The following is a 26,737-nucleotide window of genomic DNA, read 5'->3' as shown; positions in this document are numbered from 1 at the left end:
CCTATTGTTGATTTGTTTCCGTTGACTCGGTGCTGCGTTTTTCTTGCTTTATGTCCTTTCATCTCGGTCCACAGGTCAGATTTGCATGAGAGCGGCAGCACGTGCTGCTGAGTTCCACTGTCTTTTTAGACCAAATAGATTCTTTGGGATGTGCGCAGTTTTAAATTGCACAACAACTGCAATCATTAGCTTAAATTATGTATTTTGAAACCAAATATTCACAAAGAAAAACTAAAAGTAAAATCAATCAAAATCAATCAATTCAAAATTCTGCTTTATTGGGATCACTACACTGAAATCTTTGATTCATTAGTTTGCAGATGCAAGCTGACAGTTACTAGCGGGACATTTTCCCAGATAATCCGTTAAAATGTTGATGTGCTGTGTTTGAATAAAAGCAGCTGAGTCAGACATCTCACCATCTTTCCAGAGCTCTTGTACAAACTGGCTGGAGGAGTTGTTGAGCAACGATGTGACATTGTCATTCAGAGGGTCCATATTCTTTGTCAGCCAGGCTGTGGCATTATAATCCACCTACAGACAACGTCAGCGTTATTGGAGCTCAAAACACATTTTTTACATCGCAGTACAACAAAGTTGTTGTTGATCTCATAACTAAACACAAGAATACTGGTCCTCAATAAGGCAATAGTTCTTGTTTACATCATATTTCTGTCATTAGCCCATACTCACCCTCCCAGCATAATGAAAGATAGAAAACTCTGTCTTGTCTTTCAGCTGTTTAGGTTTGGCGAATTTAACATGGTTTCCTTGCGTGTTTAGGAGTTTTTCCACAAAGGAGACATCTGTGGCTTTGGGGAACCAGCACTCTTCATCCAGCAGGGCCAGGATACCAGGAGGGTTGTTCTGCAGAGATGTGAAGTTTGCTCAGCATTAAGGCATACAGCATACGTAACCACTAAAACATCTCTTGTAGGCTTGTATCTGGCTGTCTCAAGGCCACTCACTGGTCTCTCAATAAGCTCAATACAGGGCTGCAAGTCGAGACCGAAGTCAATGAAGTTCCACTCGATTCCTTCCCTCTGGTACTCCTCCTGCTCCAGGATGAACATGGTGTGGTTGAAGAGTTGCTGCAGCTTCTCGTTGGTGTAGTTGATGCATAGCTGCTCAAAGGAGTTATCCTTAAACAACAAAAGGACAGCGCTGAAACATTTATTCTGACGCACAAACATCAAAGTTTATCACTTCTGACGCATCAGCGATCAACATGTCAATACCTCAAAGATCTCAAAGCCGGCAATGTCCAGGATTCCCAGGAAGGAGGCTCCTTGGCGTTTGGTTTTGTCCAGTGCTTTGTTAACTCGGGACAGGATCCAGCGGAAGAGTCGCTCAAAAACAGCCTTAGCCAAAGCTTCAGTGGCAAAGTCAGCCTTACAAACACGACAAACAGAGATGGCGGGTCTGATAAATGTACATCATGAGCAGAATTAGTGATTCCCTGTTATGGTTTCATACGGTGCATCTCGTGCAGTACCTGCTCTTTAGTCTGTGCTTTCTGCACCACCTCTCTGCCAACTTTGATTCGAGGGGTGAGAATGGCGCGGGTGAAGTCTGTCACATTGATGCCCTGCAGGTGACACACCTTTTGAGCCGCTGGAGAGACACAAAGAAAATGATTATTATTTTGCCTATTGTCTCTTGTTTCTGTCTGTGTTTTTAGATATACTGGCATAAATAAAATATGAGAAATTTAACATTGTAGTTAAAAAAAAAAAAAAAAAAAAAAAGAAGATGATCAAATTGTGTACGGGTGTCTGACCGGTGTTGTCTGGCATTGTGGCCTGCTCCTGGTTCCTCTCTTTCTTGAACTCGATGTTTCCCAGCTGCATCACTGTGGAGCACACCTTCAGGATATCTGGAATAAAGACGAGCCGTTTAAACAGAGACAGTAGATGCGCCTCACCCAGTCCCATTTTATCAGGTTCAGCAGAGGTACTGGCATCGTTACTGTGACAGCTGATATGGTGGCAGCCACTCCACCAGGACACACACACACAGATCAGGAAATATTATATCGCATCTGAACTTCCTGTCAAGTCTTTCTGTGTGTTTTATAACTTACACATGCGCACACATATGTTTGATCAACATAAATATCTTGTTCTGCCACTTCACAGGAAATTTTCAACCAACCACTCGTTCCTGTGATTGACTGCTCTGTGTGTGTACGTATAAGATCAAAAAGGTCACTGATACCAATTCTCTCCTCATCAGTGAAGCCCATGATCTTCATGGCCTCCATGGTCTCTTCATACATCTCATCGTCCTGCTGGCCAGGAATCTGAACGTGGCCCGCGCTCAGGAAGCGGTAGTTACTGAAGGCCTCCAGAAGAAGTTCCTCTGAGAATAACACACACAGATGATTTGAAGTGTTCTGCTCAGTGTCTTTTAATGTTCAGTGAATGTGTTGCTGCCATACAACAACACTGGTCAACTTTTGTCATCGGAAATCAAATTCGCTCCGGATATAAATCTTTTTCACAAAGCATTCTTAGTGCTAACTAAAAGCAAACCGATATCTAGAGTAATTGTATATACTGGTAATAACTTTTGCATTTTCTCTGTCGTTATTGCCTTTTCATATGTCATCGACTTAATGCTAATGGTTTAACATCGATTAAAGGATTACATGTCCTTTCTCTAAATCCTCCTGGATCAACTAAAAACACATGGGAGTCAAAGTGAAACTAAGCTTTTATCTCAGATGTTCACATGACTGCGTTGACCTACAATGTGGTAATTTGTCCCCAGTAATGTTTAGAAAGCTGAGGTGCGTGGGTTATGTGCTGCGGAGCGTAACTCACCACGCAGTTTGTCTTTGGCTCCAGCTATCATGTAGTAGAAAATGTGAAAAGCTCTTTCCGTCTTTGCCTGTCTGATACAACGAGACTTCTCCAGCAGGTCTGAGAGAAGTCAGCTGTTAAAGAAAACAAATGTGTTCTGTCGTCTACACAATCCTCAATCCTGAGCCCCCAAATGAAGATCTGGATTAAAACAGGATGACTTTGATGACACCAGAGCACCAGTGCTGAAATGAACTTGAGGGACAGATGAACAAATCGATGATGATTCATGTTCCAGAGCAAAGACTGACAACAGCTGTCTGTTTATGTGAACATCGTGTCAAACATGTCGGTGTAAATAAGGATACAGGTCTCAATGTTGGCTCCAACAATGTAGCCGGTCACATCAAAGTTGATGCGGATGAATTTGCCCTGTTAAGAGATATGAGGAAAGAAGATGTTCCAGAATGAAATGGTGAGATGAACAAGATATAAATGAGAAAACAATTTAAAAGTAGTCTCCAGTTGGGAAATTACACATTAACAGTGTCCACTTTTAGAAACAGCAAACTCACAAATCGTGAGGAGTTGTCATTTTTGATGGTCTTGGCATTTCCGAATGCCTCCAGGATGGGATTGGCCTGCAGGAGCTGCTTCTCTAGCTCCCCCTAGTGATGAAAGTGATACAGAAATGTTGCTGTGACATGTTGATGGCTGTTTGGGGGTGTGCAGGAGGGGTATGGGTCTTTTAACAAGTAAATCTATGGCATGATATAATTCTACATTAATCCTGTTTCTACAGTATATTGTGTAAGACAACTCCTGAGCTGAGAATTTCTCTGCCTGTTTTGAGAGGAGAAATTAAATGAAGGAGAAACTGCTGTTGATGACTTGGCAGGAGATACACAAATGAGGTTGGGTCAGGAGAAAAATGAAAATAATGTTAAGAAGTCCTCCAAAAGCCTCTCAGATTCAGAGTATCTGCAAACTGAAATGATAGAGATCTACGAACAGACTTGCAGAAATGCGATTTTCTTCCAGCGTGACTGCAGCCTTTGTTGGGAGCTGGGCGACGGTCAGTGTGTGAGGCAGACACACCGTCACTTTGCATTGAGCTAATCCACCTGATCAAAGGGGTCGGTGTCAGCCGAGCATCGAGGTCAGGTGCTGCAGGCCTTCACCTTAGCTACTCTCTCACTTAAAAACAGCCCCTGTAAACGAGCTAAAGGCACGAAGAGGAGAGCGTGACTTGTGCTAAAGATGCCACAAATTGAAATGACTCAATTTCTCAGTATTCAGTTACAGATGTTCCTCCTAAGGATGATAGATAGAAGAAGTCTTTTCGGGCATTGTTGTTTGCCTTCTGGAAAAAATGTGTACAACAAAGACAAGATTTTGCTTTGTTTATCAATCGCTTGTTGAAATGACTAATAATGAGTGATAAGAGGTAAAATACTCTTCACTGTGAAAAAATGCTGATGTATTTCGTATGTTGTGTTTTTTTTTTTTTTGTTGCTATGTTGATAAGAAAATAATAGATTCATAGAGCTAAAAGTTAGAAGCTTTCTGAGGTTTATGGAAAGACAGGAAAGATACAGACCAGCTGATAAGGTGCAGTTCAGAGTTCACAAAGCAGAGAGGAGGCTCCTTTTCATTTATGTCACTGGGAAAGAGAGGAGAGAGGAGAAAACAGCAAAGCAAAAAAGACAGTAAAAGTAACAGCATGTGGGAGGAAGAGTTTAAAGACAAAAGCAGCAGAAGTCAAAGTCCTGCCTGAGGAGGACAGAAAGTGAGATGCTATTTCTGTTCAGACGAATGTCCGTGGGAGCCTTGAGGTCCCCCAGAGTATGGCATTTCCTCTGGGGCAAAGGCCCTGTGGGTGAACAGGGTGACTGGGGTCAACGGCAAAGGGAAGCCACATCAAGGCCATCAAATCCAAAACCATCAGAAGCTAATTAAGAGGTACCATCTTACTGATCTCTGATCCAGCCTGAGGCACCAAAACGTTCGGCTGAGCTGGTTTTAGCCCAGACAGAAGGATTTCAGAAACAAAACAGACAACGGCCTGCGTCAGGGCAACCGGCAGGTAGTTGGTTGAGGATGAGGAGGAGGAGGGGAGGCGGAGGGGGAGGTCGGTGTTTTGATAGACAGGAATAGGAGACGGGCATGCTCACACTGTGCTCGTTGATCTGTGAGGGACCCTTTCACTGCCGGGGAGGCTTCAATCCTCTGATCTCCGCTGGCAGTGAAAGGGTGCTCCATGAGAAGAGAGATGACACAAAACTTCACACCATGAACCTGATCAGGACTACGCAACACTAGACGTCCTTTTCGTTGAATGTTTTCTAGGTTTGAGAGGTGATTTCAAGTCAGTACTATCATGATGATGATGATGGTCATGCAGTCTAAATCAGCTCTGGTTGGGTAAAGATACAGAGACGGTAAATGTTAGGGGAAACACCTTCTAACTCAACAGCAGTAAGGTTCAGGATCTTGACCCTTGCTGTAAGAGAAATAATTACAAACAGGGAATAAAGCTTTTGGTAACTTAGTGACACCATCTTCATGCACTTTTCTAACCTAATGAAGGTACACACATTAACACGACACACAAAAACACACTCCAGGCATTCGCGTTTACTCACGTAGGCAAACTGTGATCCTGATTGTTGCTATTTGGAGGAAACGGCGATATACAGGATTAAACTGAGCAGTTTCCTACACATGTTGAAGACTGAGGGAACTGATTGGCAGAGCCTAACTTTTTTATGCATCATGCTCAGCTGACATGGATACTTACAGCACTGCTGTCCTTCTTGCCTTTGTGTGAGGAGGCCACAACAGCCAGATACTGGATGACCTTCTTCGTGTTCTCCGTCTTCCCAGCACCCGACTCCCCACTAGAGGCGGAAAAAAACGAGAGGGGGATTAAACATTAGAAGGGGGGGGGGGATGATAATGAAAGGGAATGAGAGTGAGAACAAGAAGATGATCAGGGGTGACAGGCTCTCTGTTCACAGTCCAATAACCTGGTTTAATTGAATGGAAATCATGTGCAGCAGAGATAACCGCTCAAACACCTGACACAAAGCCAAGTGTTATTGTTCAGTCTGTCTGCAGAACGCTGAGCCTTCTACCAACTCCTCTAACTTCAGCACAAAAAAGATTTTGTGCTGAAATTTAAATGTGAATACTGATAACGTGACACTTCTCCATCTTCACTTAGCTTAGCATAACATCTGGAAATGCAGAGAAGTATGGTTGTAAAAAAAAAAAACAACAAAACAAAAAAAACAAAAAGAATCTCTCCCCATTTGTGCTTGAATTTTGACAGACAGCGTAAGGACAGGCAGGAAGTGTGCGAAGCGAGAGGTGTTCGACATAAAAAGGCGGTCAAATCGTCTTTAATGGTTCCTCCGTCCCTGCAGTTGTTCCAGTCTTCATATTAGTGATATGTTATTAGTCTGCAGGTTAGAGTTTTACATTTACATCACACAAATCAAAATAATGTTGATTTCATCCTTAAAAGGCCCAGGAATGTTTTAATTATCTATCATGAATACTATTTAGTTTAACATGGTTTCCCCGTATAGAAAGTGAATAAAAAAATTTAACAAAATAAAACAGATAAATCCAGCACTCTAAACTCATCAGCTCTCACTTCCTTGTTTAAGAATCTGGATTACACTTTATGCCGAGTGTTGCTTCTGGCAGACTGACAGGCACAACTCCAGATTATCATAATGATTAGCAGAAGAACTATAGTAGAGACTCAGCCACATGTTTAAGCCGCAGTCAGACCCAGACTCAGGAATTAATTGTGCATTGAAATATGTGACTGGAGGATGTATGAGAATAGTCAGTTTTATTTATAACCTCAACTCTTCCCCCAAAATTGACAGGATTGGTTCCTGTGCTGTGGTCAAATCCATTTTTATGAAATTGTTATTGTTTCACTGCAGTTTAAAAGTGAAAGTGATGTTAAGTAAATAAGGCATTGTCCGTTGATGGTTGTTGCTTGTTTTATATTTGTAAAAAGTGACATTTAAACGTGTTAACAGGGTTAAAAACGTTTAATTTTAATTCAAATAAATTAATCACCTGACATTTCGCAACTAAATCAGTATGTAAGTGGCTTATGACATTTCCAAAGTTATGAATGAGTTATATGACAGGCAACTTTCAAACCAGTCAGACGTCTAAAAAACGTGCTGTCTTTTAAAAGCAGTTTTCAAGCAGAAGCCAGGACACGTTCTTTCCCTGAAAACGATCTTGGACACTTAGAAAACGTTGAACGATCCCAGAGCCGTCAGCCAGCTGCCCAACGCACAGAAAGAGCTTCAAGCGTGGGTCCATAAAAGGCATGGGATGCTCCCGCTTTGCGAGGCCTTGGCAGGTCTGAAGGGAATCTGATTACTCTGTCCTGTTCACGTCTGCTGAGGACACACGACATCCAGATATGACTGTGACACAGCCGTTAGTGCAGGCTTAGGTCAGTGTTTGGTTTTTGAAAGTCCGGAGTTGATTACATGCGATTTGTCAGAGCGTTACAATGTTTTATTATATTATTATTTTAGAGGGTCAAAAGTCAACAAGGCTGAGAACCACAGTATTCCATATAAGAAAAAAACAAAACTCGGTACTCAAGACAGTCCAGAGAAAGAAAGACATAAATGAGCAGGATTCCTCCTCCATTAGTCCACAAGGTATTCAAGCCTTGTGCCTTGGCCAGAAAAGACAACCAATCTTCAGCAACATCCTCTCTGTTTTATTTATTTATTTTCTTTTTTGACACTGAGCGCATTAGGAGTCTGTAACAAATGACAAACATTAAAGGAAACAACAACCTTCGCTTCCCTTTAAAAAACAAACAAACAAACAAACAAACAAACAAAAACACAAAACAAAATCCAACCTGTAAAATTTCCAAAAGTCTGGGTGCCCAGCAGAGCTCCATTAAAAGATGGTAGGGAATCAAACAAGCGTTTTCTCATAGCGAAAGGAAAACTGTGTTTGTGACTGTTGCATAGGAAATACAGTTTTAACTTCACTACATTTTTTTCCATTATATATACTTCGTTAACTACATTTGTCCATGTTATTGTATTTTTGGGAGTTAACCAAATGAGATGAAATGCCCTGAGGGATTTTCACATTAAACATGCCATCCAATGTTTTGTACATCTATGAGTGCAATTTCATTATTAGTTGACGTTTCCAAACTATATGCTCAAGCTTGGCAGTGATCCTCAATCACATTGGATCCTATCAGCCTTCAGTTTACTGCTGAGCTGAGTCATACATACTTTTCACAACTTAATGATGACAATCAGCTTAATTGCAGGTACCTATTAAAGAATTGTTTTACAAGAGCGTATTTAAAATTGGGTTTAAGCGTACACCGTTGTACTGTTCTCATTGCCATACCTCCCAGAAGATCCAGGTATTCAGCTGAAATTTTATCCAGTTTATAAATCCTGCCAGAATTGGTGTGTCCATAGTGGCACATCGATGTCTCTCCAGCTAGCATAGTAATCCCGGTTGATTGATTAAATTCACTGAAGAAGACTGGAAGTGACATATCCACACCAGCTCCTTCTTTTAGGAGAGCCTAATGAAATTATTCTCAGCTATTATCCCACTCAGAGAGTAGATTTTGTGGAGTTTTCCAGTCCAGTCTAGTTTTTCACACTGAAGGAAACTGGTGACCCGACTGAGACAAAATGTCAACATCTTGAGAGTGGATGTAAGGAGCCCCTTGGTTATTTCCCATGGCAAAGCTTTGCTACTGTGTGGAGGAATCTGAGGATTATCATAAGTCAGATGCCATTTCAACTGTGATCCTTTTTGAGTTTTTCATTTGTGGTGTTTGATGTTTGCATACTTATTTACACATAATACAGTCTTGTTGTTTCTCAATCAGTGGATGATGAATACGGGATAATTTAAAGAAACTGAGGGAATTCCCAATAATGCAGCAAGGCAGGGAGATATACTCAATCCTGTTTCCATTTTCAGGCTATTTTCCCTCCATGCAGCATGGACGATGGTGAAGTTGTGCTGAAATACGCCACACAGCTGCACTACGCCATACTTTCCCACCAAATATGCATCGCAGTTACAGGACAGACATCCGCCTCCATGTCAGCATTCCCACTTTTCTGATCAATGTGATCTATTTTAATCTGAAAAAGTATGATAGGAACTGTCTCTATATAGAAGCAATACTGACAAACAACATACAGTAGTGTTATACACATGAGGGGGAGAGCGTCACATATGACATTCCCAACGTATTTCACCAGGAACATTTCTGCCTTATATGGCTCCAGCTGGTGCAATGTGGCTCGAGTTCAAAGAGAAATCTTAAAATGACTGAAATTCCTGCTTTACTCTATTAAATCACAGTTCCTCACTTTTAACTGTTTTAAATAAAGATGTGTGTAACTTTTGTTGCATTAGCCTCAAAGTCCAATTCATTTACCAGTTTACTAGTGGTGTTAACCATTAACAGTAATGATAACATGCACGCGCGCGCACACACACACACACATGACTGATGCCACCAAACATTTACTGACTTTCTTTTAGATAAAGAAAATGAAATGGTCTAATGTGATTAGAGATTTTTCTACATCCTGGCATCATTAAATTCAGAGTAAAAAGAGCTTCCTTTCATTCCTTTACAAGGTGCTACTGTTAACTCATAGATAATAAAATTAAATAATAGAATCTTTGGTGGCCTTCACCAGCTGCTCGATGCTAATCAGCAAATTACGATGACTGCAGCAGAGCTAGCTGGAGAGGAAAATGTGCTGTTTTATTTTAAATACTCATATTTGGGGTGTTATTATTTGTTTGACAGCCCGTGAGAACCCCTCCTTCCTGAGGCACTCTGATCATTTATACTGGAGGAGACTGACATAAACAAAGAACACATGCCAGCGGGATGAAAAGTACGTGAGAGTGGAAACTTTGTTGTGTCGCACAATAACGCCTTATGACACGATTCATCATAAAAACACCAAGTCATCTACATTTGGCAATTAAAACACAAATTAAAACTAAGTGAGGTTCAGATCAGACTCTTATTACTCCCTGACAAATGTTTTGTCCCTGGATGTGTCCGATTCCCCCCAATCGAGGTTCTCAATAATTAGCTTAAAACAAATAAACAGTCACAATGGAGCCCAAACATTAACATGGAGATCTAATCTGGTTATCCCATCAGGATGGAGGGCATACTTCCTGACCGAGAGTACGCAGGGAAAGCAAAGCCACGGCCCCCAGGGAGCGCTGCGAACGCACTCGCACATTCAGCTGAGCTCCATTTAAATACAACACAACCGCACAGCATTGCATCACAACAAATAGGGCAAAAAAAAAAAAAAAAAAAAAAAATCCACATTGAACACATCACTGTTATATTATGAATGATTTCTCTCTGGTTGGGACTGGGTGCTCAGAGACCAGACAGGTCATTGGTATAACTCTGTGTTTACACAAGAATTATATAACGGCTCCTCCAGACATGCACACACACACACACACACACACAGCTGCCACTGATGTGATGCCCAAGGTAAAGGTTAAGCAAAGACGACCAAGGTGAGATCGGAGGTGACAGATTTTCACTTACGTGCAGAGGATGGACTGGTCCTCACGATCTGTGGAAATATAAAGTTTGCAGTGTTAGACGACTTCTATGAAAATACATTCTACATATACTGTATAATGTATTCTTTCAACATTTTAGTTAAGGCTGTGGTGTCCAGATCAATTCTAGAAGCAGAAAAATGCAGTGGGGAAGGAATCAGTAAAAACCAAACTACAAATATGCAATTGTTCTAATTTTTTACAAGCAGAAAGGACTCATTTGTTTTACCTTTTTTTTTTTTTTCGTTAAGGGGATATTTGTAGAGTCATGCCTAATAGCACAGTGCACTTCTGTAATGACCGTGAGTGAAACCACCAGCCTTTCTCCATTAATAAAGATCGATCTAATGGAGAACTTAAGACACCAGCTGGGACTCATTTCAAAGCTTGGAGGAGGTTGTGTGATTTGCTAAGGCTCCCCTGTGCCTACAGAAACATGTAACTCCCAGAAATAATCTCAATGTGCTGAGCAATGAGTCATTATATCGGCTCAGAAAAAACTCCTGAGAGAATACAAAAAGTCCATTTACGGCTATTTTGTAACTGTATCCTTCAATAAAAACCATCTCTGGGGAGTACAGGGAGTACTGCTGAATGAGAAGATAACTCGACAGTCCGTTTTGGAGACCAAACTTATTAGTAAATGACACCTGCAAAAATATGTGGGGAAAGAGACAGAACAGTTCTTCATCTTAAAACGGGGAGGAGCATCATTTACTGTATGCGCAGCGTCATAATTTTCATGCTGCTCCCACTTTTGCAGGACACACACACACACACACACACACACACACACACACAGTTACAGAGCGCAGCATGCCCTGACTGTAAACTTGCGAGGAGGCTGTTTCTCTCTTTGGACTTAATGTTTGGCTGCTGTTCCACTAGTTCCTTTCCTCGCATACACACAAAATGCCTGCTCCCTCTCTGCATTGCCTAATTAAGGCAGATGGGGAGAGAGAGACGAGAGAGAGGTGGCCAGAGTAAAAAGTTTGTGTAGAGCATCCAGAAACAATTATACTTAAACTAAAGACTCAGAGAGCAGGGACAGGCCTTTTTATCAATGCAAAATATTAAGAATATTTTTTTTAACCTGGCGACCTGTCCAGGGTGTACCCCACCCTCACGGTAAAAGATGGATGGATGGATATTTTTTTCATGCATCCATCCATCTTCATCCACTTATCCGGGACCGGGTTGCGGTGTGAGGTAGAAATCATTGTATGGGGAATGCTGTGGGTAAATTGGAAGCGTAGAGCAAAACTCCCTTGGGAATTTCACATTTTCATCTTTCTGACATCAAAGACTGAGGACTGAAGACTGATTTTCGGAGGAACGGGATGTAAGCCAAGACTGGAGGAAGAATGTCTCAGAGTTTAGGAGATTTATCTGGATTTGCTGCAGTTATGCACCACTTCCACACAAACAAGTGAACTATTCGTATTACATCACAGTGGAGAGCGTCATTAGCCACTACTTCATGGGAAATCCCTCTAATGGATCAACAATAACAACGACCAACCTACAATGTTGTATGGTAAAGGCTCAGAGATGTGCGGTCTTGTTCCTGGAATTTTAGGTAACCAGCCTCAAGAAACAAAAACAACGATGCCTATAAAGATTAAAGGTTAAAGATCAAGTCTCATCTGATTAAAACTTAATTTTATGAATGATCTTGATATGAAACCATTAAATTAAAACTTGGAGTCACTTTCTTTCTTAAACACAGGGACAGGAGCGATACACACATTAGACTGTCCCGTCTGTCTGTTTCAGTTTCCAAATTCAAACAAGAGGTGCATTTTTTCCGTCAGGTATCGCAGGCTGCATAACAACTTGTTGAAAGTGGTTGCAGAGCTAAAATCTCTTACCACGTCTTAAAAGTCATTTTTATTTCAATGCAATGATTTCTTTTTAATGAAGTGTGAAAGAAAAGGAAGGTCGTCCTTTTGGGCTTTTGCCTTTACGTTTGCGAACTGACTGACTTCGCCGCTCACTCTATTTCTTGCACTTGGACGTAAAGCAACTTAAAGCCATCTGTTAAAATTTACAGCTGAATGGGTGGTCAGCGAGCGACAATATATTTCATATATCATCAGCACAAGCAAATGTCTCGTGTGTTTAGTCTGAAATAAATGCAGTGAATCAAAACACATTCTTTCTTGCGCACACAGTGTCCTGAGAGGCAGCAAGTGTGTGATTCTCCCATTAAATGAAAACTGTCTCTACGTTGCAGCTGCTCTGGGTCCTCTTCAAGGATAGGCTGATGAAGTCTAATCCAAACACTCACACAAACACTAATCAATCCTCCCCCTTCTTGTTTACTCATGTGTTTACACACCATAGATCTAATGGAAACTACCAAAATTTCCTACAGGCCTGGTAAAATCCTCCAATGTATACATATTAGTGACAACTGCATTCTTGAAGCACCAGCCAAGACTCCAGGGAAGGGAGTGCTGCAGAATGTCTGTCCACAGATTAGAGGTGGATATTGTTGCAGATGCATTTCTTAAGCTTCTCTCTTTTCTATCCAGATGATCGGTCATGTTTTGGAGCTGCCAGATACCTGTCAGAAATCATTTCTCACTTCATTTCCCAAAATCAATTCCCATAAGATACAGCGATCTGGCCCACCAGGGAAAGACACTGAGCTAATGATTCTAAAGGTACTTGCATGATTTCTGTGCTGTAACTAAACTCTTTCTAATGGAGAATGTCAGGAAGTGACAGTGTAGGCATAAATGCAGCGTGTCCGGTGTTTTACATCCATTATGATGCATGCACTTAAACTAAGCGAACACTTACATCGGTTTTAATACTGACAGATCATCATTGTGAATGAGCTGGTGATTTAAAGTGGAAAATCGGGTACAAACTCATCAAAGCTCATGCTAGTTGTGATTTCCTATGCAACCTTTAATCTGATGGGTTTGACATGAAATCCTCAACAACTGATGTGTTTGGGAAAACGCTACACTGCAGACAGCCAGTTAAGAGGCTCTCAGAGGATGATGCTCTTTTTTTTTAACTTATTTTCTTGGTCATTTAATGTTCTTAGTACTTGACAGGACAGTGTACAGAGACAGGAAATGGCACAGAGAGACTGTCTGACTGTGAATCTCCTCCCCTGCTCAGGGTATTTATAAGATATGCATCATAAGCATTTGGCTATCAAGTCACCCAAAGCATGTTGCCCTTGATGCTGCCAACGTTTCTTCCAATAAAAAGTCCAATGTGTCACAGTACATACTGTATACCTTGTGTCAAAATCTAGAGCTGGATCATAGACGCGATCCAATCAAACACCAATAGCAGCATTATTAGCACTTGGTATGTGTATTTGAGCTGTCTCTGCAGGCAGAGAGATGAGATATTGTGGCATTGGAGGATTCCATTCTCATGTGCTCTCTAAACAGTTACTTCCTAACAATTACTTCAAGTCCTGTCCAAACATCCTGTTTCATTGGCAAACTGAAAGTTCAAATTCAAATAAAAAGAGCTGACTCCAACAGAACCTTTAATGGGACCTTTAAAATCTCCTTGACCCTAAGAAAAAACTGTTTGGTATTCACACTGCCCAAAAGAGGAGAAATAAAGTTAGAAGATTTGAATGAGCAAGGGGAAGGTTGCTGAAACAGGAAATACTTTACTGCCCTCCACCCATCTCTCAATCCAGATGTCAACTCCTCTGAGAGACCATCCTCACATCAACAGCAAGTCCAGTGGGCATGACCCTCTGGAAGAGCGAACCCAGCCAGTGTGCAGTCGTCCCCCTGAAGGGTTAGTCAAGAGCCATTTACTGTAAGCACGACTCTGCCAAGGCCACTTCTGAGATCGCCACCTCTGTGAGACACCAACTCTCCAATAGCCCATGAAGTTTGATTTGACAACTCTGTGAAGAGTTTGGTCTGGACCTGCTGCATGTGTAAAGTGCCTTGATGTACTTTCTAATGTTTTGGCGTTATATAAATAAATTAGATTAGATTTAATTTGATGATATTTTCCATACTAACTTAACTTTGTATTAAGCTCACAGCACAGAGATGGAGCGATGTAAATTCTCTTGGATTATTTTTCATGATAAAAGACTCAGTTTTGTGTTGTGAATGTATCAACCTGACGACACTGGTCAAATTGTGTATTTTATCAATCTCTCTGCAAACGTGCTGGAGCCCAAATCCTGCCAGCTGCCATAACCATGAGATAAGAGTTAGAGTTTTGATGCCTCATACCACAGCTCATCCACATGAGGCTCTTAAAGCTGCCAGCCAAAACATCAATTTGTTAAAAATTCAAGGCAAGCAGCTTGAAATCACACATACAAAAACTCAGCTTTATAATGTGTGTGAGATATCAGTGAATTAAGATCTTGCTTTATTGTGCCTCAGTCGGCAAGACTTATTTAGCTTATTTAATATTTTTTTCTAACTGGAGGCTAAAGAGAGGAGTATAAAAACCCTACCTTGCATCATGTTTCTGTAGGCGTTATCGGTGATGGAATAGATATGAGGGGGGACTTCATGCCGTTTCTTCCCTTTGTACATGTCAATGATCTTCTCTGAGTAGATTGGAAGCATTTTGTAGGGGTTCACCACCACGCAGAACAGCCCGGAGTATGTCTGAGAGAGAAGAGGAAGGGTTTGCACAATGGCTTCTTGTACAGAAGGCGTGAAATCTGTCTGAAGGCTCTGCAACATCTTAATTATGGTTGGGGATTGAGAAAAGTAATAACACGGGAATTATGACTGTCAAAAGACATCATTCGGATGGTTATGTTAGTTGGGATTAAAAATTCAACACTGCTGTTGAATGCAGTAAAACAAAAGTGTCTGTGTTGTTAAGGATATGGATATGGATGGGTGGATATTATTCTGGTGTCAGGGAATCAATTTGTTGACATGGTTTTGGTGTATACTTACGTATATAAGGCCAGAGAAGTACCTCTCCCGTAGATTGTGCAAAACAGAGGCCTCGTTCAGGCAGGTGAGCTCAGCCATGTCCTCCACCTTGCTGAACTTGGGTGGGTTCATTTTCTGGATGTCGTCCTTGTTGACTGTCACCTTCTTCCCATTATCAGCCAGCTCCACCAGCACCTCGTCGCCGTGCTCCTCCTTTACACTAGCTGCCTCGAAGCCATGCTTCTCTGATGGGACCCACACCAGCTTCTTGGCCGCCCAGTCGGCCTGTGCCATGGGGCTGTTCAGGAAGTCTTTGTCAACAAAAAGGTACTTCTCATCCTCGCTTGGGGCCTTCTTTGACATCTTGGATTGAGGTGGAGGGCCAACTGTTGGAGGCAACAAACACATTGACTCAGTGAACCATTATAATAGCAGAAATGAATGGGACGCAGTTCATAAGGAAGGACGGACGGAAGGAAGGAACTGATGAAGGAAAGAAAAGAGAAAAGTGGGGTCAAAGAGGGCAGGAAGGAAGGTAAAACAAACGAGAGGTGGGAGGCTTTGACAGTGTTTGTTGAGGAATATGTTGCAGTGATGCATCAGTTGCAAATAAATGGGATAAAAAAGGGGATCGGTGAATGTTATGTATGCTATAAAGACACAGCACAGACTAACACAATCATCGGCACTTGTATCCCATTCGTATTTTCTTTCTGAGCACATCACTTGAGTCATCTTAGCAGGTCCTGTCAGTAGATGCAACACGAAGGGTTAACATGCCTCATCCATCGGGGACTTCCACGGAGCAGTCCTTCTCACAGACCTCCCTACACTTTCACACGCGCCACCAGGGACACACACAAACAATTCCCTCTCTAATTTCGATGGAAAGATTGAGGCTGGGGAATGGATTTTAATTAACCGAGTAACAAAGGCAAGTACACTTTGTCAACAGCTTTATCTGAAATATCCCCAAAACCTTTAATGCTCACTGCAATGCACTCCAGCTCAATCATCAAGTCTTTGCTTAATTGACAACATCCATTCCCCCTCCTCCAGATTTGCCCCTCTCCCCGTCTCTGTGCTCGGAGGCTTCAGTCTCGTGCTGTGATGACCATATATGGGCCCCTTGTCTGGAGCAGGACTCTTTTCTGCGGACCTAAACAGCAAGGCAAGTGAACTCCCAAACAAAGCCCATATAGGGAATAGTATGTCTTCTTGCTGGCCTCGTCATTTACTAAAATGATAACAGTGAGGGAGAGAGCCTTAGGGGGGCCCGGAGCTTTAACAATCAGGCTTCATTTGGGCCCCTAGTGGCATTCATTTTTAAATGCAACAGTCAGTGGCTAAATTATCCACAAGTGCTTGGGACTCTGCCATGTCTGGGAGTCATATCTGCAGTGGGACACTAGCAGGAATAAGTGCAAACGTAGTATCTGCACATGACAGCTTAGCAGCAAATATCATGAATATATCATATTATTCTGCACTACATGTCTCAATCAGTCACAGAAAAAAAAGGTCAATTGAGCCGTAATGCAACTCAATGCACTCCGAACTACTGAAGACAAAACTTAGTTGTTGTGTCGTTGTTTGATGAGCCGGCACTGTCCTCATGCTGTCGCTCCATCCTACTGTGTGCTCTGAGACCGGTGTACACTTAAGTTCAGTAGAGAAAAAAGTAAAACCACTGAGTCTCCTGAGGAAGTCTATAAACGTACCAGTGGGAAGCAGCAAAACCAAACCACCCAGAAACTACTGAAGGATACGGCATAAATATTCGATGCAGACAGCAACAGGCGCTTTTTATTTGCCACAGTGAACTGAGCGCAGGGAAACGGGGCCAACTGATGAGATGCTGTCATGTAGCCATTTCTGCAGATATTAGTGAACTATTTCCTGGCACTCTTCATGTGTTAGAATACGCGCAGCCAATCAAGGCCTTCCTCTGTCGGCCCCTTTTAACTTTGGCCACCTTGGCTTAGTGCCTCTCTGTGATGTCAACACAGCTTTGTATCCTGTTCGTTGAACACAGGCGTCGGAAGATGGTTGACAGGATAAGAGTTTCATATTGACTCACTGAAAATCTAGCAGGGCAATGAATAACTGAGAAGATAAGTCAGAAGTCATAATAGGACTGGGGTATCCAGTTCAGCAAACAAACTCACATGCCAACTCAGTTCAGTCTGAGCTTTCAAGTCCAAACAGTATAACATTTCTGTTCCTAAAAACATCACATGGAGACTGAGGAGCGCAAATGAGAACAAAGCTTATGATGAGTCCAATATACAGGACAAGAGCCTCTATCAAACATAATAAACAAGTGGAGAAGTCGCCCAGGAGACTACGTGACCTTTCTATTTGTGGGTGAAAGAAGTTGACCTGCAGGGCCTGTGAATGATTTTACTCATTTCCTCTCTCAGCTGTTTCACAAATATTCTTCCTGTTACCGTCTCGTTAACGACCCTGACACATTAGGACGTCCTTGTACAGCGATTAGGATTACAGCAAGGAAACAATTCAATCTCGCTGACCACACTTGATGTGTACAGTTAGAGGTGTCACACCAGAGACTACTGAGCTGTCTGTTTAAACACAAATATGGCAACCAGACAGATGCTCTGCTCCTAACATACATTCAGTACAGGCCAAACGTTTGGACACACTTTCCTATTCATTTGAATGGGAAGGTGTGTTTGGCCTGTACTGTACCTATAACACACTCCTCTTTCAGAGTTACCTTGATGTTGGACATGATGAGTTGAAGTCTTACGGGACTCAGATAAACACAGAGTCACTGCCGAGGTTTGCTTTGTCTCTATTAAAGGTCCTTGCCAACATTTTGTCTCATTTAAAGTTAAATGAGAGTGACGTTGGCATCTGTTTGGGATAAACACTTTATTGTCTGCAGTTCATGAGCTGATATCTTTGAACTATTAGTGTGCATAAGTGTGGGGAACTGAAATGTGTCTCTGAAACAGGATGAACCTTCGGCATCGACGCTTACAGGTTTCAGTGGTGCCGTGTAAAAACGGTCAGGACTCAGTTTGTCTCCATCTCCAGCCGCAGTGTTTGACAGACATGTGGCTTTTACAGCCATATTTGGGAAACAGGAAACTCCCTGGTTAGCTATATTCAAACTTAACTTCCTTACTACAATATTAACCTTGCAGCTTGTCCTAAATGCATTTTCTCTTGTACCATTTAATACACAAATAAAGACACTTCACGTGTTATTTACTGATTGTACTGCAGAACTTTCCTCTTAGTTCTTTAAAGAGACGATGCAAACTGCCAAAAAAAAAAAACACCTTTAACTCTGACTTGCACGAATGACTTTTTAAATGTTTAGTGAAGTTTGCTTTTCAGGCTTCGCCCACAACAACGCGCTGTTTGAAGCATTTCAACAGAAAATTAAAGTTCCTGAGACGGAGTTAAAGTGAGCAAACTGTGAGAGGGCTGAATGGCAAGTGCACCACAGCATCTCTGCTGTGCAGCCGGCCAACAACATACTTACATGATGTGGAGAAATGAGCGCTGAGGGGAGCTTCGGATTTGGAGCGGCCGGCGTCGACGAGGTACTCCAAAAAGAAACAGTCCAAAAGACCCCCGTCAACTTCAGAGCTTTACCATTTAAACTGCTCACTGGGCGCCGGGGTGGAGCTGCGAGAGCAGGCCCCCTCCTCCTGCGGGACAGCATCCGTCAGCGGGACGGGAGGCAGCGGACATGCGCACTGAGGCGGAGGAAGCGGCGAGGTGAGGCAGTCCGGGGCAGCGATGGCGGGGATGGAGAGGAGACATGGGGACATGGGGGCTGTCTCCTCTCCATCCATGCCACACACCCCGGGGAGACATGGGGGCTGTGTCCTCTCCATCCATGCCACACACCCCGGGGAGACATGGGGGCTGTGTCCTCTCCATCCATGCCACACACACCCGGGGAGACTCTTGCTTGCTTGCAGCAAAGTCATTTGACATTAGTCTGCATGTTTGTGGTTAAAGCTGCAACAGGAAGATCTGATTAGTTGCATGACTTGACACTGAAAAAAGTGCTTCTATTCATGTGCTGTAACAAAAGCAAGTCTATATACTGCTTTCTAAAAAGCACAGGATTATCAGACTACTTGTTCTGCAGGTACAGATTCTTATATGATTAATATAAACTTGTAAATAGTTATGAAACAATGGCTGGGTAGTTTAGTTCAGGGAGTCCTGAAACAAGTCCCTCTAAAGGGTCGCAGCATAGATCTGGGGGGTTATGAGAAGATTCATGGGGAAAAACGCTGCCATATTTTTTCTGTGTTTGCATTTATTCTGGGTATTTTTTTCTTTTGTGAAATATTTTGAGCCTCAGTTACTTAAATACGTCGAAATGCTAGTGCAGTGTTTGAGTTAAAGTAATTCGCTGTCAGTGTGGATTAAAGAACACACGCGTGTGTGAAGTAGTATTAAAATAAGCTTCACTCAATACGACATGTACATGTTGCTTCTGTGTTAATGCATTAGTAATTTAGAAGATTTCTTTTGCAACTGTTATTATGGAAGCCCCATCTGATCACCATTTCTAAGAGAGAGATGTTCATAATTTTTTGTCTTTTTTTAAATTTAAAATACTTACTTAAATTTCTTAAATTGCTTAAGTTGCATTATAACGTTGGGGTAAGATCCATCCCACTGAGAGGTTTTTATCCTCCAGGACCATTTCCTCACAGGTGAAGTTGCGTCATCTCGTCAGAAACTGATGAGATAAAGCAGTTCATACTTGATTTTTAATCTTAGCATCCATGTTGGTGTGCTCAACAACACACTGTAAACTTTCACATCCTTGCTCCAGTCCCATACCCTGTAGGGCGACATTATGCAATCAGCTTTAGCTCCTCATAAGGAAAACCAGCCGTCCCCAGCACAGGAATCCCCCTTTACTGTACCCGCCCCAGAGAGGTTTCCCCCCAATATGCATAACTCATAGTTCACATAGTCAGTGTGAGTTTCTTTGTGTGTGTGTGTGTGTGTGTGTGTGTGTGTGTGTTTGTTCTATCGTTACGCACATCGAATTCCACTATCGCATACAGGCCTGCCCCCTCCATCCCTCCTGTTTCCATCTTCTTTCCAATGGAACTTCCTATATAAGGACACCATCCTATTTGCTCCTGTAAATCAAGCTACTGGTTGATAGTTGGGTCTGTTTTGTGCCAGAGACACTGCTCCGCTATGGCGCATGTGCTTGTGTTCGCAAGAAAACTGATGACGAACCAAAGGCCAACACTGAGGACCTGTGGGCTACCTTTACCAACATCAAGGAGGTGGGGTAGCTTTCACCAAGGAGTAACCAAGGCTGAAAAAGTCAGGGGAGACAGGGTGAGGGAAGCAATAAGCAACAAGAGAAAGAGGAGGAGGATGAGGAGAAGAGGCAGAGGAAGGAGCAGATACACTGAACAGAGGTTGCAGTGTGTGCCATATAAGGACAGTGGGTCTGTACAGAATCTCAGCAGCTTTCCGTGTTACTAGCGAAGTCTTAGCACCGAGAGGAGCCCCAAGCCCCAGTGACTAAATATGGTCCAGCAGCAATACCGTTGTTCAAACAAACAAAGTTGCCTCTATGGAAATAACGCTTATTGATTACTTGCAGTTCGCTGTTCGAGAGAACTCGTTTAGAGCTTATCAATCTACGGCGCACCAAGGTAACGGCAACACCAGCTGTTACAGCAGCACTAAACATTACGTTATGTATCTGCCTTGTTGCTGCTGCTGCTTCAACTTTACAGTTCAAGGCTGAGGCTCTCAACCTGAATAAACACAGAGTCAGTGGCTTCTTTTACTCCATGCTGCTCCTCACAGGTATTTTACAGCATCATCACTGGGTCACCTCCTGCTGCCTCAAAGCTGGAAGGGTTCACATGGAAGTTTGCAAGAATTTTGTTGGTTTGTCCTAAAGTTTGGCTAAAGTATTCGCCCTCCCCCAGAACACTGAGATGAAGAATGATGTCTAGGATTCCTGCAGGGCAATTCATAAACCCATGAAAAGTCTACAGTGAAAAGGAAGGGAGGAGACGGTGGGAGGCAACATGGAGTAAAAGTCTGATTGAAGGATGGTGAACTTGGTAGTGTTCAGTGCATCCCGTTTGAAAGTTTGAGGTCTATTTTGTATAGAAAATACTTTGATGGTATATAGATACATTGAAAAAAATCTTTGCAACCATAGCCCTGTTAATTTTACTATACTTTTTTTTTTTTAATACACAATTCAGCTGAAGTGATGTTGCAGGAATAACAACCAGCCAGAGCAGTGAGAACGTTACACATATATGGACAGTACCTTTGTTCCATTTGTTGCATCTTCACAGTAAGAACAACATGCAGAGATTTCTTGCATATACTATGTTTAAGGTTTTCCTCACCCTAATGTCCATAGATGGCAATCTATTAGAGAGAAAATATGTTTATGGATCTGTTTGACCCTTGAGGAATGCTGTAGCAATCTAATTTGAGTCCCGGGGGCAAACATCAGTTGACTCTGCTGCAGTTAAAGAACCACTGCATTTAATATTATTTATGCAGCTGTCTCTTTCACACACAGCTTTAGATTCATACAGTGGAGAAGAAATGCTACCTAGTATAGGGCAAACTGCCAACCGATCAATCATGGGCCATTGTTCAACTTCCTCCGCTTATATAGCCACATGGATGAAAACATTCATGACTGCTGCCAATAAACTAGATTCCCTAGGGCCACAGCCTGTAAGAGCAAATAAGGTTGACGCCAAGAAAGCAATATAAATTCAGACGTTCCAAATGAACCTGGCTCTGGCTGCATTTCCATTATGCTTATTCACAAAATAACACATTATCATTTCTCATGGGGCCGAGAAGCAATCAATTAGTAAGTCACGTCTTGCTGAACAAACTGAAGATAAATGATGATATTTCATCTTTTTTTTTTTTCCTGAGGCATGACTGGGTTCAGCAAAACACACTGTGCTTGATATCATGACCTCATTCTCTCTATGAACTAATCCAAGTGCTATGATCTCACCTATCAAAGCCTCTACAAAGAAGAATTAGAGATGTGGATATGTTAGAGGATACAGTTCCACTAAACCAAGAAGGAGCAAAAACACTTAAGAATCAAAGATGGCAGAGGAGATGGAACTGAGTAATCTCAATAATCTGTCTAAGAAAAAATAAATAAATAAAAAAGACCTGCTCTGTAGATAATCAGTTCCAGAAACTCAGGGGTCTAAGTTGTGTGAGATAAGCATATCAAGTTCCCTTAAAAGGTGAGAGAGGAAGTGAGATGCAAACATTTATGTGTTGGTTGAAGTACATGTGTTGTTACTTGTTATTGTCTTGTTATTTTATATTATAGATTTTTTTTTTTTTTTACAAAAGTTTCTTTATGAATTCAGGTGATCAGGTGAAGAGTCATCAATACTCTCTTGCCCGATTATTATGATTTTATTCTTGCATTATGTGATTATACGGTGTCATAGCTTTTGTCATCAGGTCTTTTCAGCTTCCACTCATAAGCTGCAGAGCACAAGAGCATGAGAAATGACCAACAGAATATTCCCTACACTGAGGTCTGGAGACAGCCTCCTTCAGCTCAGCATGAAAATTGAATCACTTGCCAAACACATCTTAATAATTTTGAGCTATCTGCTGAGAACAGACAAATGTGCCTGAGGCAGCACTGGTAAATGTACTCATGGCCAGCTCAAAGGAAAGGCTGCAGGAGCAACATGGTAGGCGTGGCTGTACAGAAAAACTGCACAAACAATGAGTGCCAAAATGTTGAAACAATCACAGGAAAGTCAGTGAATGTCAATTTTAGGAGAATTTCAGCTGCATGTTATTCAAAGCAAAGGCTCTGGAGTTTATAAAACTTACAAAACTTCTGATCTTTTTATAATTGAAGTGATGTAATTTAAGTCAAATGATGCATACAGCTGAACGAGAGCAAACATATTGTGCTCTTGCTGTATTTTTGAGCACTGATAACTGAAAAGGAGAAATTTAACTCTGCGAACTCCTCATTTGAATATGACCTTAAAACTTTCACAATTGCATTCGCTCATTTGACATGACAGGACTGGAGTCTCAGTGCCATGTGAGAAGTTGGTGCAAGATCAAGCGGAGAATTGCGTCATCTCTCCATAATAAGTGCTAATTAGACACTCAAAGGTGATAGAGATGTTAGGAGGGAAAACGCCTCTGAATCGTTAATTCTTTACAAGAGTGATGAAGACAGAGACGCCTTTCCTCTGACAGCATTTCTCACATCATTCTGCTGTTGGATAACAACAGATGAGAACAGTCTGGTCTATGATCACTTTATGTGTTGCAGTAGCTAAGAGGGCGCATAAGGTTGTGTCATTTGTGTATGATGAGTTCTTTGGGTGTTAAAAGCACTCTATAAATAAAATGTATTATTATTTTTGTTATGAGTTCAAACAGATGGATGCAGACTTAGAAGTCACTCTGAAGGCAAAATTAGCAAACTGAACTGAATTTGGGTGTTCGTGAACAGTTTGTGCCAACGAGCTTTTAAGATGAATGAACTAAAATGGGAAAAATGTATGAAATGTGGAGAGAGAAATATCACCCTCCCGCCCCGTACACACTTTACATCATTTCTTTTTGTGTTTTGTTTTTCCTTGCTCTATTTTATGTTTGCTTGGTTTGGTTTAGTCTCTTCTTTTCTGTGGATGAAAAAAATCAAATAAAATTAAAGGAAAAAAAGCTTTGATTTTGATAAAAAAATTTTTTTAGACATTGTGTATCAAGGACAGACATAAAATAGAAAGTTTTCTTGAGAGGTAATGTTGCATGTTAGTGAGGTGGATGTCAGGATTCAGTAGGTTAAAACAAAGAATCATCTGTTCATCCTGTGGCCGGACCAATCTGCAGCCTTATCTTTGGTAAGACTGCCACCATGTGTTACATAACCAAAACAACACTTCAGCAAATGATTTTGATTCAAGTGTAGTTTATAAATATAAAACATTTATTTAACATTTAAAAAAAAGACAATATTAGCGTATGAAACATAGGTCAATTAAAATAGACAGGACATCATGGAATGTAATCTAAAGAATTAGCACAACATAACTGATGAATCAGGCAATCTGGGATCATTTGGCAACTTAGAATAAAACAAACAATGCAAATACCCTCAGATTACATATTTGTTTTAAGACTGTGTCACTGAAGCTAAAGAAGATGCAACATTTCATGTCTCAGCCTAAGATCCAGGTACTGTGCTGCTGACAGTGGGAGCAGTTGGCAGGGAGGCCCCCCGCAGAAATATCTTCCCTCCATTGTCACTACTATTCAAGAAGTGGGACACTAAGCCATAGAGAAGAGGTCTGGAAAGTAAAATATGGGAAATCAGAATCTGTAATTGTGTAATTGCATTTTTCGCTCTATCTTTTTTGCTTTTTATTTTGTGGCAAACAGACAGAGAAATAGTTTGTCTGATCCTGGGCCAGAATCAGACTCAGGTGTTGACGGTTAGATTGGTACAAGGTATTTCCATTTTCCTTCATTTTGGGGTTTTTCCGTTTACCTTGATGTAGGTAAACAAACTGTGCAGTTGGTACAGTGTTAGGAAAAGACACAGTGATATGAAAATAACCCAAACTACGCTGCGATTCTTCAAGATTGTGCTGAGTTACACTCTCTAAACTCTCTAAGACCCCCAGAGACATTTAGATGCTCACAACACAAACCTGCAGTTTTTCCAAAGCCAGTGGGGACAAGCTAAAATGTATTTCAAATCTCTTGGTATTTCAACATGGGGCTATGATGATGGGGATGATTTACAGAGCTTGTGAAATGATTATCCCATAACTGATCAAAACCTCAGAGAGCTGGACAGCAAACTACTCAGCTATTTCCCAAACCTTGGCTTACTCACTTACACGGATTTGGAGCTCGGATCTTCTGTGACTTTCAGCTCATTCGCCAGGAACTGTCTGTCCAAAGGATCTTCGGGCTGGCCTGACTCTACCAAAACAATCAGCGCTGGCTTTAGAAGAAGTACACTTTGCTCTACTTATAGCGACTGATTTCAAAACAACATCTGAAATGCACAAATAACTTTTTTTTTTTTTTATGTAATGCTGCTGCTTTCATAACCTTTCCTTATATACACTGCAGGCCAAAAGTTTGGACACACCATCTCATTCAAATGAATAGGAACGTGTGTCCAAACTTCACCTTTTTGACCACAAAGGGATGGATCCTGTAGAGGCTGGATGAGGTACCCACCTGCTGTCAGCACCGATGCAGTGTACCTGTACCTGTTGAACTCCAGGTACTCCCGGATCAGCTCGTTGATCAGCAGGTTTTCGTGGGACAGCGGCGGTCTGGCTTCACGCCGGTCATCCAGGGCGCTGAACACCTCCGCCCGGATACGAGCCTTCAGCTGGCCCAGCACTCCGCGGGACTCCAGCGTGTCCCTCACGGCTAAACGTCCACATTTAACCGGATTATAATCAAGGATTAGATGAAGGGTAACGGTGATAATAAATCGGGGACTTGCCCCTTTAAACAAACAAAACAAAACAAAAATAAAAAGCCTGAATTCAGCTAACCCTTGGCGCTGCCGTTCTCCACACCCGGGCCAAACTCCATTCAGTATTTCCACAAATTAAGTATTTGGTGATTGATGGAACTACAGGGCTCTTCAAAAAATGTGTTATCTATTAAAAGGATCTTTGGGGACTATCATTCAAATCGGGATGACCAACTAAGCCACTGTCTTTTTGAAAACACCGTTTTATCACCATTTGACTCGGCCAAAAGTTGTCGAGCTAACGATAGCTAAAGGTAGCTAAGTAAGCAGCACTGTGCACAAACAATGGGAAATCCAGACTTGTGTATTTTCCATCGTATATTTATCTGTGCCGAATTGAAACTTCGGTTTCAACAACGTAGAGCGGTGACTCGTTTAAGGCTCACACCTTCCCCACGTCCGGGGCCAGTTCGCTTCAGCTGACCGGTGAAACTATTTGAATGGAGACCGGACGTCTCCGTGTTGTTACGATAACGCTAAAGGCTAGCTAGCCGGTGTTAGCCGCTGTTGTTTGCCATTTATAACACCCTTTAATTCAACAGCAGTGATCTCTGCAGTTCGGCAGCAAAGCGAGAGGACAGAGTGAGCTCTTACCACACTTGAGTTCAGTGATGGTCGCCATTGCAACAAGTGTAAACAAACGCCAGGCTGCAGCTCACCAAACACACTTCCGGCCACCTGGTGACTGAGTTTGGTGAGCTATGACCTTTAACCCCCCACATCCTCCTCCAGCGTCACCCTGCACACCAGGTGAGTGTGGCACTGATGGTTGTTGAAGGAGGTACAACTTTTTTTTTAAA

The 26,737-nt window shown here is 41.9% G+C and overlaps 2 protein-coding genes across 3 annotated transcripts in view; both read right to left on the bottom strand.

Annotated features, from left to right (window-relative positions):
- myh11a (myosin, heavy chain 11a, smooth muscle) overlaps positions 1-19,033 on the bottom strand; it is a 28,970-nt gene extending 9,937 nt beyond the window's left edge. The window contains exons 1-16 of one of the 2 annotated variants that reach the window (XM_029497587.1): positions 18,879-19,033; positions 15,383-15,747; positions 14,926-15,082; positions 10,444-10,471; positions 5,605-5,704; positions 5,450-5,476; positions 3,380-3,472; positions 3,173-3,236; positions 2,826-2,924; positions 2,218-2,361; positions 1,781-1,876; positions 1,496-1,614; positions 1,239-1,391; positions 969-1,142; positions 694-867; positions 420-534 (exon numbers count right to left, since the gene is read on the bottom strand). In XM_029497587.1, the coding sequence (XP_029353447.1) occupies positions 420-534; positions 694-867; positions 969-1,142; positions 1,239-1,391; positions 1,496-1,614; positions 1,781-1,876; positions 2,218-2,361; positions 2,826-2,924; positions 3,173-3,236; positions 3,380-3,472; positions 5,450-5,476; positions 5,605-5,704; positions 10,444-10,471; positions 14,926-15,082; positions 15,383-15,724 (1,885 nt within the window). In that variant the 5' untranslated portion in view covers positions 15,725-15,747; positions 18,879-19,033. The remainder of the gene's footprint in view (positions 1-419; positions 535-693; positions 868-968; positions 1,143-1,238; positions 1,392-1,495; positions 1,615-1,780; positions 1,877-2,217; positions 2,362-2,825; positions 2,925-3,172; positions 3,237-3,379; positions 3,473-5,449; positions 5,477-5,604; positions 5,705-10,443; positions 10,472-14,925; positions 15,083-15,382; positions 15,748-18,878) is intronic. The other variant, XM_029497596.1, reaches the window with a different exon arrangement.
- A 5,317-nt stretch (positions 19,034-24,350) lies between these two features.
- cep20 (centrosomal protein 20) lies at positions 24,351-26,631 on the bottom strand. Its single transcript, XM_029508491.1, has 4 exons — positions 26,532-26,631; positions 25,631-25,828; positions 25,282-25,366; positions 24,351-24,726 (listed from the first exon to the last, which is right to left on the bottom strand). The coding sequence occupies exons 1-4, from the start codon at positions 26,557-26,559 to the stop codon at positions 24,603-24,605; spliced, it is 435 nt and encodes a 144-aa protein (XP_029364351.1). The 5' UTR covers positions 26,560-26,631; the 3' UTR covers positions 24,351-24,602.
- Between the last annotated feature and the right edge of the window lie 106 nt (positions 26,632-26,737).

This window comes from Echeneis naucrates, chromosome 1 (genome assembly GCF_900963305.1).
Source record: "Echeneis naucrates chromosome 1, fEcheNa1.1, whole genome shotgun sequence".
Taxonomy (NCBI): domain Eukaryota; kingdom Metazoa; phylum Chordata; class Actinopteri; order Carangiformes; family Echeneidae; genus Echeneis; species Echeneis naucrates.
This window is presented reverse-complemented; position numbering and strand designations above follow the sequence as displayed.